The 14,861-nt window shown below is 34.1% G+C and overlaps 2 protein-coding genes across 3 annotated transcripts; both read left to right on the top strand.

Annotated features, from left to right (window-relative positions):
• Positions 1–895: 895 nt before the first annotated feature.
• On the top strand, positions 896–5,531 carry LOC133298283 (65-kDa microtubule-associated protein 3-like). 2 transcript variants are annotated; one of them, XM_061497553.1, is made up of 12 exons: positions 896–967; positions 1,070–1,276; positions 1,685–1,930; positions 2,066–2,275; positions 2,371–2,526; positions 2,619–2,778; positions 2,862–3,013; positions 3,281–3,368; positions 3,519–3,592; positions 3,732–3,806; positions 3,974–4,250; positions 5,028–5,531. In XM_061497553.1, the coding sequence occupies exons 1-12, from the start codon at positions 896–898 to the stop codon at positions 5,450–5,452; spliced, it is 2,142 nt and encodes a 713-aa protein (XP_061353537.1). In that variant the 3' UTR covers positions 5,453–5,531. The 2 variants fall into 2 exon arrangements, with proteins under 2 accessions (XP_061353537.1, XP_061353538.1); XM_061497554.1 differs by having other exon boundaries at positions 3,974–4,253.
• A 3,726-nt stretch (positions 5,532–9,257) lies between these two features.
• Positions 9,258–14,163, top strand: LOC133298278 (AT-hook motif nuclear-localized protein 7-like). Its single transcript, XM_061497543.1, has 5 exons — positions 9,258–10,045; positions 11,178–11,245; positions 11,969–12,100; positions 12,412–12,573; positions 13,578–14,163. The coding sequence occupies exons 1-5, from the start codon at positions 9,685–9,687 to the stop codon at positions 13,875–13,877; spliced, it is 1,023 nt and encodes a 340-aa protein (XP_061353527.1). The 5' UTR covers positions 9,258–9,684; the 3' UTR covers positions 13,878–14,163.
• The last annotated feature ends 698 nt before the right edge of the window (positions 14,164–14,861 follow it).

Raw genomic sequence — 14,861 nt, 5'->3', positions numbered from 1 at the left:
ACATCAACCTAAATTTAGCATCGTTTCTTGTTTGTGTTTTGGTTCCTCGCATTACCTTTCGATTGTGCATTTGGTTATAGTTTCTTCCTGCTGCAATGCATTCAAAGCTTGTTCTTGCTTTGAAATTTTTGATGCCGGTTCTGATTGAATTTCGGGGTTCAATCGTGTTTGGTTTGGTTCGTTTTCCCATTGGAGACATTGGATTAAGAATAATGGTGCTGTGTTAAAAATCTAAACCTCAGAAAAACCGTTCAGATCAAGGTCTGGCTCTATCAGTAATGTGGTATTTTCAGGGTATCTCTTATGGAGTTTTGTGATAATGGTGTGGGTTTTAGGTTTCAGAAGTATTTGTTTAGTAAAGAGAACAGTTGCTGTTAGTCTGGCAATTCATTATTTAGCAACTAGTACATTGTGTTATCGTTTCACTTATTTAGCATATGTTTGAGCCATAACTGGATGGGATTAATGGCCGCCTTATGCATTGGCTACGGATTTTTGACATCAACCAAAGTCCTTTTCTATGATTTCTTGTAGCAATAGCCTTTTTCTAGGGAGACTCTCAACACAATATGAGCATGCTGTCATTTAAAGTGATTCTTACTCAACAATATATTCTGCATTTTACTACCATTTAATTGATAAGTTATTCTTTGTTGGAACTAGATTCCTCTTGGATGGTGACCTGTTTGAATTTTGAAATATTAATCATGGATTTTCTGTTGCAAGTATTTGTTAGTTTCTATACCTGTGATACATTAATTTCTACTCAATTTAGAATGACATTTTCTGTCTTACAAGTTTAACTTCATTTGATTTTTTTAATTATTATTTATTTTTTTGTGGGAAATGTTTTAAGAGAATTTTTTGTTGTTTTGGTACTTCCAAGTGCTTCAAAATGTCTAAACCTCAAAGTGATCCTTTTCTGCAAGCTGAAACAACTTGTAGATCGCTTCTTCATGAACTTCAGGTATACATTAGCTTTTGCTGCAATTATCTTCCCTAATTAAGGAATATAAGGTAAACTCTGAAGAAACTTTATCGTTCTTCTTGACTTATTTTTCAAAATTAGATAATATGGGATGAAGTTGGGGAGATTGAGGCTGAAAAAGATAGAATCTTGTATGAGCTTGAACAAGAGTGTATAGAAGTATATAGAAGAAAGGTAGATAAAGCAAATTGGTCTAGAGCTCAACTAAGGCAGGAAATTGCTGATTCTGAAGCAGAGCTTGCAGCTATCTGTTCAGCAATGGGAGAGCGACCAATACATATTAGGCAGGTTGGATATTTTATGAATTACTAATTTTCTGGTTGCTGTTTTAGGGCATGTATATGTATTGCTTAAATAGGGTGGAGAAAAGAGCTTAAATTAAATGAAACTGTGTTTAATGTCATATTTGTGTGACAATCATTTGAAGTGGTTATGTATGATCTAGTAATGATGTTAGTTTGTAAGCATTGATAAAAGCTTATATACAGATTTGTATCTAAATTTTTCAGTGATTACTATGCACCAAATGTAGATGTTTTGTAAGAGAGGAATAATATGCATTCTTGTCAAAAATAGATTTAGCCTATAGTTTTCTTAATTGTTATGTCATGAGTTTTACTGTCAAGATTATTTGTTATCCAATTTAACTACTAAGAAGAGGATTGGTTCTCACTTGTTTCTCTCTCATTTTTCTAGTCTGATCAAAATGCTAGAAGCTTGAAGGAAGAGCTAGCAATAATTCGCCCAGAGCTCGAGGAAATGCAAAAAATGAAGTCTGAGCGCAGAAATCAATTTATAGAAGTTCAAGAGCAGGTTCAAAGCATCTCAAATGAGATTTATGGTCCAGGAGAATATATTCCAGCCATTGTAGATGAAACTGATTTATCGGTTAGAAAGCTTGAAGAGTTGCATAGACAGCTTCGTGCACTTCAAAAGGAGAAGGTCAATAATTTACTTCTGCTTCATATAGTATTATTATTATTATTACTATTATTATTATTTCCTGGTTATATCAACTTAAAACATCACATTTTGTTGCTGTTTATAACTGAATGCTTGTATCTTCTTCGAATGCAGAGTGACCGCCTCAAGAAGGTCCAGGACCACCTGTATACTCTAAATTCTCTTTGTTCAGTGCTTGGTTTGGACTTTAAGCAGACAGTCAGTGGAGTCCATCCTAGTTTAGGAAATCCAGAAGGATCTAAGAGTGTAAATAATGATTCCATCAAGCAATTGGCTGTTGCTATACAAGAACTGCGAGAGGTTAAAATACAGAGAATGCAGAAGGTAAAGACAGTTTTAAATATGAAACCCAACTTTGTATTTATAATTTCATGTTATTTCCTCTAATTCAAAGTTATTAATTGCTTACGGTCTGGCAGCTCCAAGATCTAGCAACAACAATGTTGGAAATCTGGAATTTGATGGATACACCTATCGAAGAGCAACAGATGTTTCAAAGTGTTACTTGTAATATAGCTGCTTCAGAACATGAAGTAACTGAACCAAACACCTTGTCTGAGGACTTCATCAATTGTGTGAGTTATAAGTTACTGGAGAAAACAAGGTCTAGATTTATTGATTTTATGTGGTTCAGAATTCCTAGAGAAGTAATAATAATTTCATGCAGGTTGAGGCAGAAGTATCTAGGTTAGAAGAGTTGAAATCAAGCAAAATGAAAGAGCTTGTTTTGAAGAAAAGAGTAGAGCTAGAGGAGATGTGTCGGAAGACTCATTTGGTTCCAGAAATTGATAGTGCAGTGGAATATGCTCTTGAAGCTATAGAGTCTGGTAACTTCCAAGTGTGATACCACTGGAAGAGTGCACTTATTTCTTCTGCAAACTTAAAGTCCGTGTTTTCCTTTTTTATGCAGGATCTGTAGACCCTGCTTTTGTTCTTGAACAAATTGAACTTCAGATTGCCCAAGTCAAAGAGGAAGCTTTTTGCAGAACAGAAATACTTGAAAAGGTTGAGAAATGGTTATCGTCGTGTGATGAAGAGACTTGGCTTGAGGAGTACAACAGGGTTAGTTGTTTGATCGTCCTTAGTAATCTCTGTTTTGGCTATATATATAAATATATATTAGCCAGGGTTTAAGTCTTACACACTTATTATAATGTTTAATAATTTTTTATAATTAACTTTTTTTGTATACATCGAATGGTGTAATTCAACGGTTGGTTTGGTTAAATTCAATGTTTATATAAAGTTATTTAACAGTGTAAGGAGGATCCCCTCCTATATCAATCGTATTTACAGTTTATTAATTTATTGTACATTTGTTTCCTCCAGGATGAAAATCGGTACAATGCTGGGAGAGGTACTCATCTTAATCTCAAGCGAGCTGAGAAAGCCCGTGCTTTGGTTAACAAAATTCCAGGTATCCATAGATCTTAATTGTCAGCCACATTTGTCGTTTTCTTATAGGACCTTTACCACAGTGATATTAACACAACTTTGCTTTTCTGTCCCTCAGTGCTTGTTTAGTAGTTTTGAATGTCTTTTTCATTTTTTTTTGAATTGCATATAGCAATGGTAGACGGTTTGACTTCAAAAACTGTAGCATGGGAAAAGGACAGAGGCATTGAGTTCACATTCGATGGTGTAAGTACCCTCTAAGACATAACCACAATAAGCTAATCTCGTAAGGAATTATTGGAGGTCATCTTATTGTTTGTATTATAGTGTTGGTTTCTCAAGTAAGTCTGTTTCAAACTAATTTTTGCTGTGTGTGACTTTTTAGATCCGTCTGCTCTCTATGCTTGAAGACTACACCCTATTACAGCAAGAGAAGGAGCAACAACGTCGTAGGCAGCGGGTATGGACCACTTATTGCATTTAAAGATTCACAGGGCTATAAGAAAACCCTGAGTTTTGTCTCTGGGTTTTAAAATTTGGGCAACATTTTATTTATCTGTATCATCCATTACACAGATTGTTGTGTTTTTTCTCAATAACTTCTTAAAATATTAAGTTTTGTTTCAGGACATGAAGAAACTTAAGGGACAATTGGTAGCAGAGCAGGAAGCACTTTATGGGTCAAAATCAAGCCCTTCAAAGCCCCAGAGTGGAAAAAATACACCTAGGAAGTCAGCTGGAAATGCAACTACTAGAAAAGTTTCCTTTGGAGCAGCAGCACTGCAAACTTCGAAACCTGATTCAAAAGCTACTCAGTCATGCTCTACGAGGAAGACTGACAAAGGGCGCCAAATTGAGCAACTAAATTACATGGATGATGGCGCTTCATCATATTTATCATCAGGTAGTTTCTTTTAGACTGACTCTACTCTTTTTTCCCCTTTTTTGTTTGAGTATCTGGCTTGCAGATTTCTCATTTGGTAAGCGTTTAATCATTTTTCTTCCTGTTTGGTTGAAAGGAAAGAACAGGGATGAAGAATATCTCTTAAGAATTTGTTGCCCTTAGGTTTGGCTCAAGTGGTAAGGGGGTTGTTTGGGATGTGGTAGGTTCTCTAGGTCCAGATCCTGCTAAGCAAAATATAAATGTTGGTAAAACCAAATTGTCTTCCATTGTTTTTTTCCCGTCTTTTTCTTTTATTTGTTTGAGGTAGAGGGCGATTTTGTTATTGTCAGATTCCCCTATCATAGCATTTTTCGTTCTGTAAATTTTCTTCTCAAAATGAATGACATAAGCTGCCTCCATCAATGTGTCAACTTGCCATCTAAACACAACCTTAAAGATCGCTGGATTCCTGTTTATGTTTTCCTTTTTTTAGAAGAAGATTCTTCAACGGATTCTCCCAAGTACTCTTGATGGTGGCTTTTGGTAAGCTGAATGTGGCACCAAGGAACGGTTTAGACATTTTTTGTGTTTGATGTTGAAGGTGGAGGCCAAAGCCACATCTCAGCTGGTAGATTTTCCTATAATTCCTTGCCGGTATATCTAGCATTTCTTTGATGTTTGTGTTTCACATAATTTGCACAAACAGCTTAATATGATTATGGTTTATACTTGCGACTTTCACGTACCATAATGCATCCATTTAGAACTTTTACGAGTGCATTTTTTTTGTTCCCACAGCTAGAAGAGGACTCGATATTGCCGGTGTTCCTATGAAAAAACACTCGTTTGGTGCTGGAAGTGTTCGCGACATAGAATCTCCTTTGACACGACAGCCTCTTTCTCCCATCTCTTTGACAATATCATCAAAAATGAATGTGACAAATGCCGCAGATGAACTGAATATACAGAACGAGAAGTTGCAGAAAACATTAGCACTTAACAATTTGGGGTTCACTACTCCCTCAAAGACAGCCACAATGGTAGATGAAGAGAATAGAACTCCAAAAACAAGGCCAATTCCTGTCCCCACTACACCTCTGACAGTGTCAATGCCTATGAATATGTCGATGACTCCAGCTCCTTCGTCAGTTCCTTTTGGAGGTGACTTTGTTCAAGATTTTGAATATTCCTTTGAGGAAAGAAGGCTCGGTTTTGTGTCTTAGCATGATTTTTTTGTTTGATTTTTCAGTTTACATTGTTATAGTTACCATTGAATCAAATCACGAGTCAAATGTAAATGGCTTCCCGATTATGTAGATATAGTCCACGAGAAGTGAGATATAGTCCGGAAACAGTTTGTTTGTAATTAGGTAAGGGTAAAGTTGCGTACAAGGTTGTCTGCACAGTTTTTTGACCATTATAGTCTTTTTTTAATAATTAATTATCAAATTGACCCTATTTATAAACTATTTCAAAAATTTAACCTCTTCATAAAACATAACACCAATCTGTCTCTGTTTGACCGTTGACCATAAAACCTACCCGGGTACACCTTTTTCTACACGAGTATATTTTGAAATTTTTTACTTACCCGAATATATTTCTTGAATCTGAAAAAAGTTTGAATTATTTACCCGGGTAGAGAGGGGTGTACCCGGGTAAATAATCATACCCTTTCGTTGCTTTTGAGCCTTCAAAGTGGAAGTGGTTTGAGACTGAGAAGCTTGTACGTGGAAGTGCCTCAGAGAAAGAGAAGGTTGGAGAAACTGGTATTGGTGCGTTAGAGAGAGGTTGGAGTTGCTTGGGTATGATTATTGCAAGGCATGTCTCCCTCTGCCACTACTGTAGCTTCTATTTATGAAATTCTTATTTATGAAATTCTATATCTGTACCGAACAAGAAATTCTCGCAAACATTCTTTGACAAACACTTTAGTATAGAATATGATCCTTAATAAGGAAAAAAGCCATAATTATTCTCCAATTATTTCCTTTTATTTTCTCCACCACAACATTTTATGTCCCTTCGATTCCAATTCAAATATTAATAATTTAACATTGTAACGCAATATTTTGGTGTTTTTTTATCATTTTCCACAGGGAAATCATGAGGCGGAGACCCCGCACCACCTTCCTTCTCTCCTTCTTCGCCATCCTTCTATTCGGTGCATTTTCCCTTCATCTCTCTCGCAATGCCGTTTCAAGTTGGAGACCACACTCCGACGTTGATGAAAGTCCAAGGAAGTTAAACCCAATCAACGCTACAAGCAACCGGTAAGAGTATGATTATTTACCCGGGTACACCCCACCTACCTGGGTAAATAATTCAAACTTTTTTCACATTCAAGAAATATACCCGGGTAGCGAGGGGTGTACCCGGGTAGGTAAAAAATTTCAAAATATACTCGGGTAGGGAAGGATGTACCTGGGTAGGCTTTATGGTCAACGGTCAAACAGGGGCAGATTAGTGTTATGTTTTCTGAAGAGGTTAAATTTTTAAAATAGTTTATAAATAAGGTCAATTTGATAAATAATTATTAAAAAAAGACTATAGTGGTCAAAAAGCCTTTTCTGCACCCCACCCTCATTAGTCAGAATTTAAATGGGAGTGAATTTTTTGTTTTAAAACAAAAAATAGATTATATTAACAGTAATTATGTGACAGTGAGATACCTAACATCCAACCAAATCTGAGTTCGTTTTGCTTGCTCACCGGTGGATTTTGGGAGACATGCAACCAAATGCACTTTAAGTTTTTAACCCTCCCAAAAAGAAAGCCAAGTTATTTTACCTTGCAAAAATGAAAATCTTGTATTTGCTATCTGGCTACAAATATTAACTAAAGGGATATTTGGTAGAGGAGAAAAAATGTTAACAAGATAAATACAATTATTGAGGAAATAGTGGGAAAGTAAATTTGTTGGTAAAGTTAAAAAAAAATTATTTGGTAGAACGAAATATTACCAGAAAAATTAATTAAGTTTTCAAAGTAAATTTTTTCTTTCCCAGGTAAACGGGAATTACCACCTACGATGTGGTCATCTAGCACGGTGTCTTGGTTGCAATTTTTCACACAAATTACGCTGCCTAGATAATCAATTTCCTAGCATATTTTTTTTAGTCTTATACCAAACGTTGTCATTTTCAAATCCCTATCTATTTTGCCTAGGTATTTAGGATAAAAACTTCTATCAAACAGCTCCTAAGTGTCTACAGCTGGAGCAAATATACAGTGGACCCGCTTATCTGAGCCCCCATAAAGAAAGAGAATGAGAGAGGAGAGAGAAAAAAGGACCAAGGAATTAATTTTCAGCTGATAGTATCTCAAGGCAACAAAAACAAAAACAAAAAAAGTAATTATCAATTTTATGTAAAATTTAGTTGTATAACATTGCTTTATCGGGCTTTGTTCTTCCATTTCCTTAACACTCATTGGATAACTTTGCATGTTTGGGAAGTTGCTGCAACATAATATCACAGTATCTCACCAGACCAAAATAGTATCTTTTTATAAATATCTTACTATTATTATTATTATCATTATTATTATTATAATATGGGAGTAGCTATATTTTTATTTTTATTTTGATAACATGGAGGAGCTATATTTATAACCCAAATAGTTTACAAATTCTTACAATCATATCTTAACCGTTGATTTCCGTTAATCAACGGTTGTCATTTATTGTAAAATAATAATTAATTAATAAATTTGATTTGCAAAATCTTAACCGTTGATTGACGGAAATCAATGGTTAATATATGATTGTAAGAAGTTGTAAACGAAAATAGGTTGTAAACATAACATTTCCCTTTTATATATATGAATCTATTTATCTTATCTTACGTAAAATAATTATCTTATGCAATAGAGATAAGATAGCGGAATTCTCTATCTTTTCTTTTCCTTTAAAAAAAATAAATAATGGATCTCACTACTTTATTTTTATTGCATAAAATAATTATTTTATGCAATATAAAATAATTATTTCTCATATATATATAAAAAGTAAAAATCATCTCATATTGCTGCAAATTATTTATATCACATAAACTAAAAATATATGAGACCTGTTAAGTAAAACAAATAAAAAAAATCTATGGCACGAATTATTAAAGACCAGTGGGAGGTAATATTTTGCTTCTTGTAACCTCACAAAAACAAACCCCAAATATAAAACATTTAATATAGCAATCACTTTGAGAATTTAAACTTTTGACTTTAAATGGTTGTTTACCAGATATCAAAACATTTATAATTAAGTGGTCATGAGTTTAATTTCCATTACTCTGATTCTATTTATAAATAATTAATATTGTAATATTTCTAAAGATGCCGTTCAAACAGCTTAAGAAACAATCCTTTTGGTCAACATAGCGTGCGAAAGAAGAGAGGAAAGGGAACAAAGGAAAAACAGTAGGCCAAAAACAATGGGAGAAAAGATAAGAGAGCAGTGCATGCGTTGTGGGAGCATTTATAGAGTAGATTACTAGATTTACCAAACTAAGAGACATTTGAATCAATTTTCTTTATAGGCAGTGAAAACAAGCCATTTATGTATCATGGTCAACTTTAATTTAACTAAAAAGACAAAGAAATTGTCAGAAGTTGGGAAATGGAATGGCTCCAACCTTAGCTTTACAGCTTCAAATGTTTTTTTTTTTTTTTTAAAAAAAAAAAGAGGGTGTGAATAAATAAATGACAATTTTATATAAAAAAGCATTTTTTTTTCTTTCTTTTCCAAAAATATCTCCTATTTTTTTATGTATTCAAATTTAGTATCTCTGTCAACAGTTATTTATTAAATCACCTTTATTGAATTTCCAAGACGGACGTGAACCAATTTCTTAACCAAAATTTATACTTTGAATTTTGCAATTAAAATATTAATTAATAATTAAATTCCCATTATTTAATTACTTTTTCATTTTAAATTTTATTATATTATTTCCCTTTTTTTCAACTTTATTTATTTACTTGACCTTTTCCTGCAAAACCCTAAATTTCATATATCACTCTAGAGAAATTTACGAACAAGAGTTGTTATTTTTTTTCTCTGTAATTGTAGAAATTTTTTTCAATTTTTTTGTGTTAATTTTTTGAAGCTCTTTCTCTGCAATGGTGGATGTTTGAGTTACACTACTTCCTTTTGCTCCGAGTTCAACCTCAACAATTTGAAAATTCTGCTTCTGGTTCTGGGTTTTCATCATTTTAGAAAAAAGTTTGTGTTTTTGAAGTTCTTCTGTGCAGTCACAAATTTTTTTTCAGAGCTCCAACGTCATTGTACTATTTCTGGGTATCTTACTTCAGCATTCATATCCATTTCTCTTCACAAAGTTAAAAAAATTTCAATTTTTTCTTTCTAGTTTGAAAATGCTTGAATCTTGAATGGGTAGGGTTTAAGCTATTTTTTAAGGTTTTGGGGTGTCTTGGATTTTCGTTGATTCGCATAAAAATGGAGGAAAGAACGTTTTTTAGTTCCGGGCATGAGGTTAAGGTTGATGAGGCCACAAAAAGCTTCCACGTGGCTCCAAATTCCGTGCAGTTTCCCGTACCACTGGCGGAGTCGCCGGCGCCGGTAACGGCACCTGCTCCGGCGAGTGCAGCGGGCACACCTGGTAGTACAGATGGAAAGAAGAAAAGGGGTAGGCCTAGGAAGTATGGGCCGGACGGCAAGGTGGCGCTGTCGCCGATGCCGATTTCGTCATCGATTCCGTTGACCGGAGAGTTCTCAGCCTGGAAAAGGGGTAGAGGGAGGCCTGTTGAATCAATCAAGAAGTCTTATAAGTTTTATGAAGTTCAAAATGCAGGACCAGGTATAAAAAGATTATTGCTCTTTGATCTTTACATTTTTACCCTTTAATCTTACTTGCTGCAGTGTGTTTTTTTTTTTTTTTTTTTGGTTTTACTGTTTCATTTGGAGTAATTACAAATTCAGTAGGGTTGTCATTTACTTTTGGGGTGGAGGAATATCTAATTTTTATTTGACTATGTGAAAAATGAATGATTTTGATTATTATTATTATTATTTTTGTTTTTGGGGTTGTAGTTGATTTAATCTGGGTTTTCAGTGTGTTTTGTTTTGTTTCTTGGATTAGATTCATGCTTTTGAAGTGGAGTTTATATATGGTGGTAAGGGTGGACCCTTAGCTTAGATTCCCTTTCAGATCTGGAAATGAAGATGTGCGGAGGTGGAATGGGATATTTTTGTGGTCAGAGTAAAGTGAGGTTGTGTTTCAGTTCACGTAGCACTTTGTGCTTATTTTTTCCTTTATTGGGGCTAGATGACATAATCTGACTATGGAAATGCAGTTAGAATTACTCAAGGCACCACATCTGCATATTCATGAGGTTCTGTCCATTACTTAGCTGATGTGTCAAGGATTGAACTGGTCTGAGTCTAAACTAATAATAATTATATTCATAAGGCTTGTAGGAGGATATTGGTTTGGACCATGACATGTTGCAAAATAAGGACCCGAAATTGAATAATTGAGCAAGGATGCTTGTTGAATTTGCATATTTGGGAAAAAGGTTAGTGTTATAGGAAAATAGTCTGGATAATTTTATATTAAGATTTTAAGATATTTTCTTCCATGCAACATGTTAATAAGTGGCTTCATAAAATGATAGTTTAAATTTATATGGTCATTCAAAAGCAATGAAGTCTTCTTTTAAATTCATGGAGGTTGGATGTGAACATTGATTTTTTTATTTTTATTTTTTTTAGTATGCAACCCATGCTTATGCTACATTAACATTGCTGAACTTCTATATTTGAAGATAATCCTGGTTCATGACATCTTTTTTTATCAGATTTGGCTCTCAAAGTGCTATTTTTTTTTATTTATTTTTTTTGTGAATTAGATAGTAACTTCTCTTTGAACTTACATTTTCTTAGTCTCTTACTTTGTCTAATATTCATCTACCTATCTACGTATTTTATAGGTAATGGAATTGCATACTCAATTGGTGCCAATTTCACACCTCACGTGCTCACAGTAAATGCTGGCGAGGTATTCTGTTCATTTCCTTCTAGGTCTATATTCTGAAAATAATCAGATTATAACTTTAATCCAACCAATTTGCATGAATGCCATATTCTGAAGAAACGCCAAAGCCATTCATTTTGTTTGCTTGTTAAAATTCCTTACATTTCTTTATATACATTATTATCTTACCTCTTAAATGCAAATGCCTTTTAGCATATATGATATTTCCTTTCTTTATTTGGTGCAGTATTCTCTGTTGTCTTTATGTTTTAGTATAGTAATATTGGTGTATGCAATCAGATGCCTACATGTGTTTAATTATGCATGTGTGCTCATGCACACACACAACTCACGCCCTCGTGCACACACACAGATACTTATATGTGCTTGTATGAAATTGGTTTGCGACTCTTATTTTAAACAGATTTTCTTCAAATTTAAAGTAGCGAAGGAGTTTTTAAATTTTTAACATTTAATGCTGGGTAATAGATAATGTATGCATAAAATATGAATATAGACAATAGCAAGTTAATTTTGTTATAATGATTAAGTAATATTGTTAGCTTCAATATATAGTATGTGAAATAGTTCAACTTGTATTTAATATTACATGGATGGTAACTTTAGGTTGGGTACAGTATGGTCATTATTGAAAGTAATGTATCGCCCACATTGTTGTTTTTCTTTATTTTAGTATATATATACAGTGTGCTTTGTATTTATGATTTTCTTAATGGCCTGTTTCAGGATGTTACTATGAAGATCATGTCTTTCTCTCAAAAAGGATGCTATGCTATATGCATTCTCTCTGCAAATGGCACAATTTCAAATGTTACACTTCGTCAACCAACTTCATCAGGGGGTACTTTAACATATGAGGTTAGTTCAGTCCTTTGTCATTGGCACAACAAAAGGGGAGAGTTTAGTCCTATGTTTCTCTATCAGCTGAGACTAATGCACTTGGTTTTATATCAGTGCTCTTTCTGCCATTCGATTAACAGGATAAAACTTCTTTCATTTTGGAATTAGAGATTTGATGTGTGGCTGCTAAGTCATCATCCTTCTTTGCCATTAATTCACTCTAATATCACACTGAATTGATTCACAGCTATCTTCCTATTTCACTTAGTTGTGGCACTAGGTGAATACATTGAAATAAATATGCTGAGGTGTATTTGGTGCTTTTACAGGGGCGGTTTGAGATTCTTTCATTGTCTGGTTCATTTATGCCAACTGAGAATGGATTAACAAAGAGCAGGTCTGGTGGGATGAGTGTCTCTTTGGCAGGTCCAGATGGTCGAGTAATGGGGGGTGGACTGGCTGGTTTGCTGGTAGCTGCAAGTCCTGTGCAGGTACAGAGGATATTTGATATAGAATATTTAAAAAACTTTTGAAATTGCTTGACCTTTGTTAATGTCAAAGAAATATAATATAAAACCATTAATATAGCTTTCTCCTGACAGTTTAAGATTCTAGGTTGAATTGGGTGCATTACATGGTATTAGAGTCTCTATGATTAAGTTGTTCATGAGTTTGATCCTCATTGACCCTATCATATCAATAAATAATTAAATGTTATGGAGTTTCTTAGCACAAGTAGGCAAACTTGTGTGTTGTCCATTCTTCAAGTCTAATGAGTTCTTATGTGAAGGGGCGTGTTATAGAAATATAATATAAAATTATTAATGTGATCTTTACTTAGCAGTTTAAGCTTTTAGGTTAAATTGATTCTTAATGAATAAAAAGGAAAATAAGATAATATTGGTGCAAATGATGGTTGTTCAAATTACTCTCATCACAAAGGAATTGTTTGATTTATAAAGTAGGGGTGGGGATGGTTTGATTCAGTTTGGATTTCTATGTTGATCCGAACACAACCAGGAAAGTGGTTCCGTTCCGAGAACCAAACTGATTTAGAAAAAATGGTTCAATTCTTAAACGGGTTAAAAAAAATGTGGTTATTTATGGTGAGGTTCAGTTTGGTTCTGTTTACATGATTTTTTTCACATCCCTTGGGGTGGACATAGTTCGATTCGGTTCTCTAAATCAAACTGGTTTAGAAAATATGGTTCAGTTCTTAAACCGGTTCAAAAAATTGGTTCGGTTCTTATACGGGTTTAGAAGAACATGGTTATTTATGGTTTGGTTTTGGTTTGGTTGTTTTTTTTCACACCCCTCTTTGTAGGCTAGAAGATCAGTGCTCTCAAACTGGAATTATGATGAACTATTTATATGCTATATGAATCAACTACTCCTGAAAAAAAAAATGAAGAAATAACACATCCAATGAAAGAACTAAATTAAAATGTATGAGGAACATCTCACTTAGCACTTCTCTTGCTGTCTTATGCATCAGGTTGTGGTGGGAAGTTTTCTTGCAGGTCACCAACAGGAGCAGAAACCAAAGAAGCAGAGGGTGGAACATATATCAACAATTGCACCTACACATGTTACTCCAATTTCTGCTGGAGAAATAAAAATCAGTCTTTGTGGAGTACAACCTATTATGACACCTGCTGCTTTTCAATTGGATAACATTACTCATTTTAACAATGGTCAATGCTCTAGGAACTCATCTGCTGATGGTGAAGCTCCTTTGCCTGAAAAGGAATCTAATCGCAACCAATCAGATGCTGGATTTGCATGTTCCCTGTGAAGTATTTGGTATTATGCTTGACTCTGCTGACAATTATGAAGATTAAAGTCTTACTTATAGTGGGATATGGGTTGGTTTTGACTAAGAAATTGTACTCTTTCTCATTTAGATATTAGTTAGGAAATCTATTTGTTAGGCTTTCCGCTTGTCTGTTTTCCTGATTTATCTCTAATATTGTTTACTCATTGTTGTAGCAATTAGATGTAGGGTATATGTTATGCCACGTTCTTTCTTAGGATTTTATAAGAATGTTTTGAGATGTGAGTGTATGTGGGTGTTTCTAAAATGTAACCTAACAATATTATTTGTTGTGAAAGAGAAAATTACATTTTAGCTTTTATGTTTTATGATTGTCAATATTGTTCTTTTGCTTCGATTACTATTTAAGAATACCCAATTCTTATGTAAGAAGGTGCTGTAAAAAGTAGTATATTAGAAGGCAAAATGATTTCTGCAACCGCTGCACCTACAGTTAGCCAGGATCTGCGTCCGGATTCTAGGATACGGCACCGGATCTTTGTTTTTTTTTTTTTTTTAAATGCCGTGGGACTTACTTTTCTGTGTCAGAAGAGTGTTATCTACGACGGCTGCAGAAATGTTAAGCCCATATTAGAAACTAAAGAGCAAGAAATCATTTTGGTTTATTTGACAAATTTAGCATGGTCAGACACAAATCTAAAAATGTCAAATTATTTGTGGACTATTAATGTGCCCAAGAGGGCGAATCAGGAGAAGTGTAATAGGGTAATAGAGATTGAAAGGTCATGTATTCAAAATTTAAAGATAATATCTTTCCAATTGTGTCTTCCTTGTTAGTCGAGGTTTAATGAAAAGTGATGATGGACTATGTGTACCCAAAAACCATGATTTTTGCATAAAGAATTTTATTACTACATTTACTACTTGCTACACAACCTTTTTGCTATGTTTCATCCCACTTTCAGAAAGAAAAAATAGAGGTCCCTTCTTGGCTAGTACAACCAA

Source organism: Gastrolobium bilobum, unplaced genomic scaffold, assembly GCF_033153095.1.
Source record: "Gastrolobium bilobum isolate Gb01-03AN ecotype WA unplaced genomic scaffold, APGP_CSIRO_Gbil_v1 utg25312, whole genome shotgun sequence".
Lineage (NCBI taxonomy): Eukaryota > Viridiplantae > Streptophyta > Magnoliopsida > Fabales > Fabaceae > Gastrolobium > Gastrolobium bilobum.
This window is presented reverse-complemented; position numbering and strand designations above follow the sequence as displayed.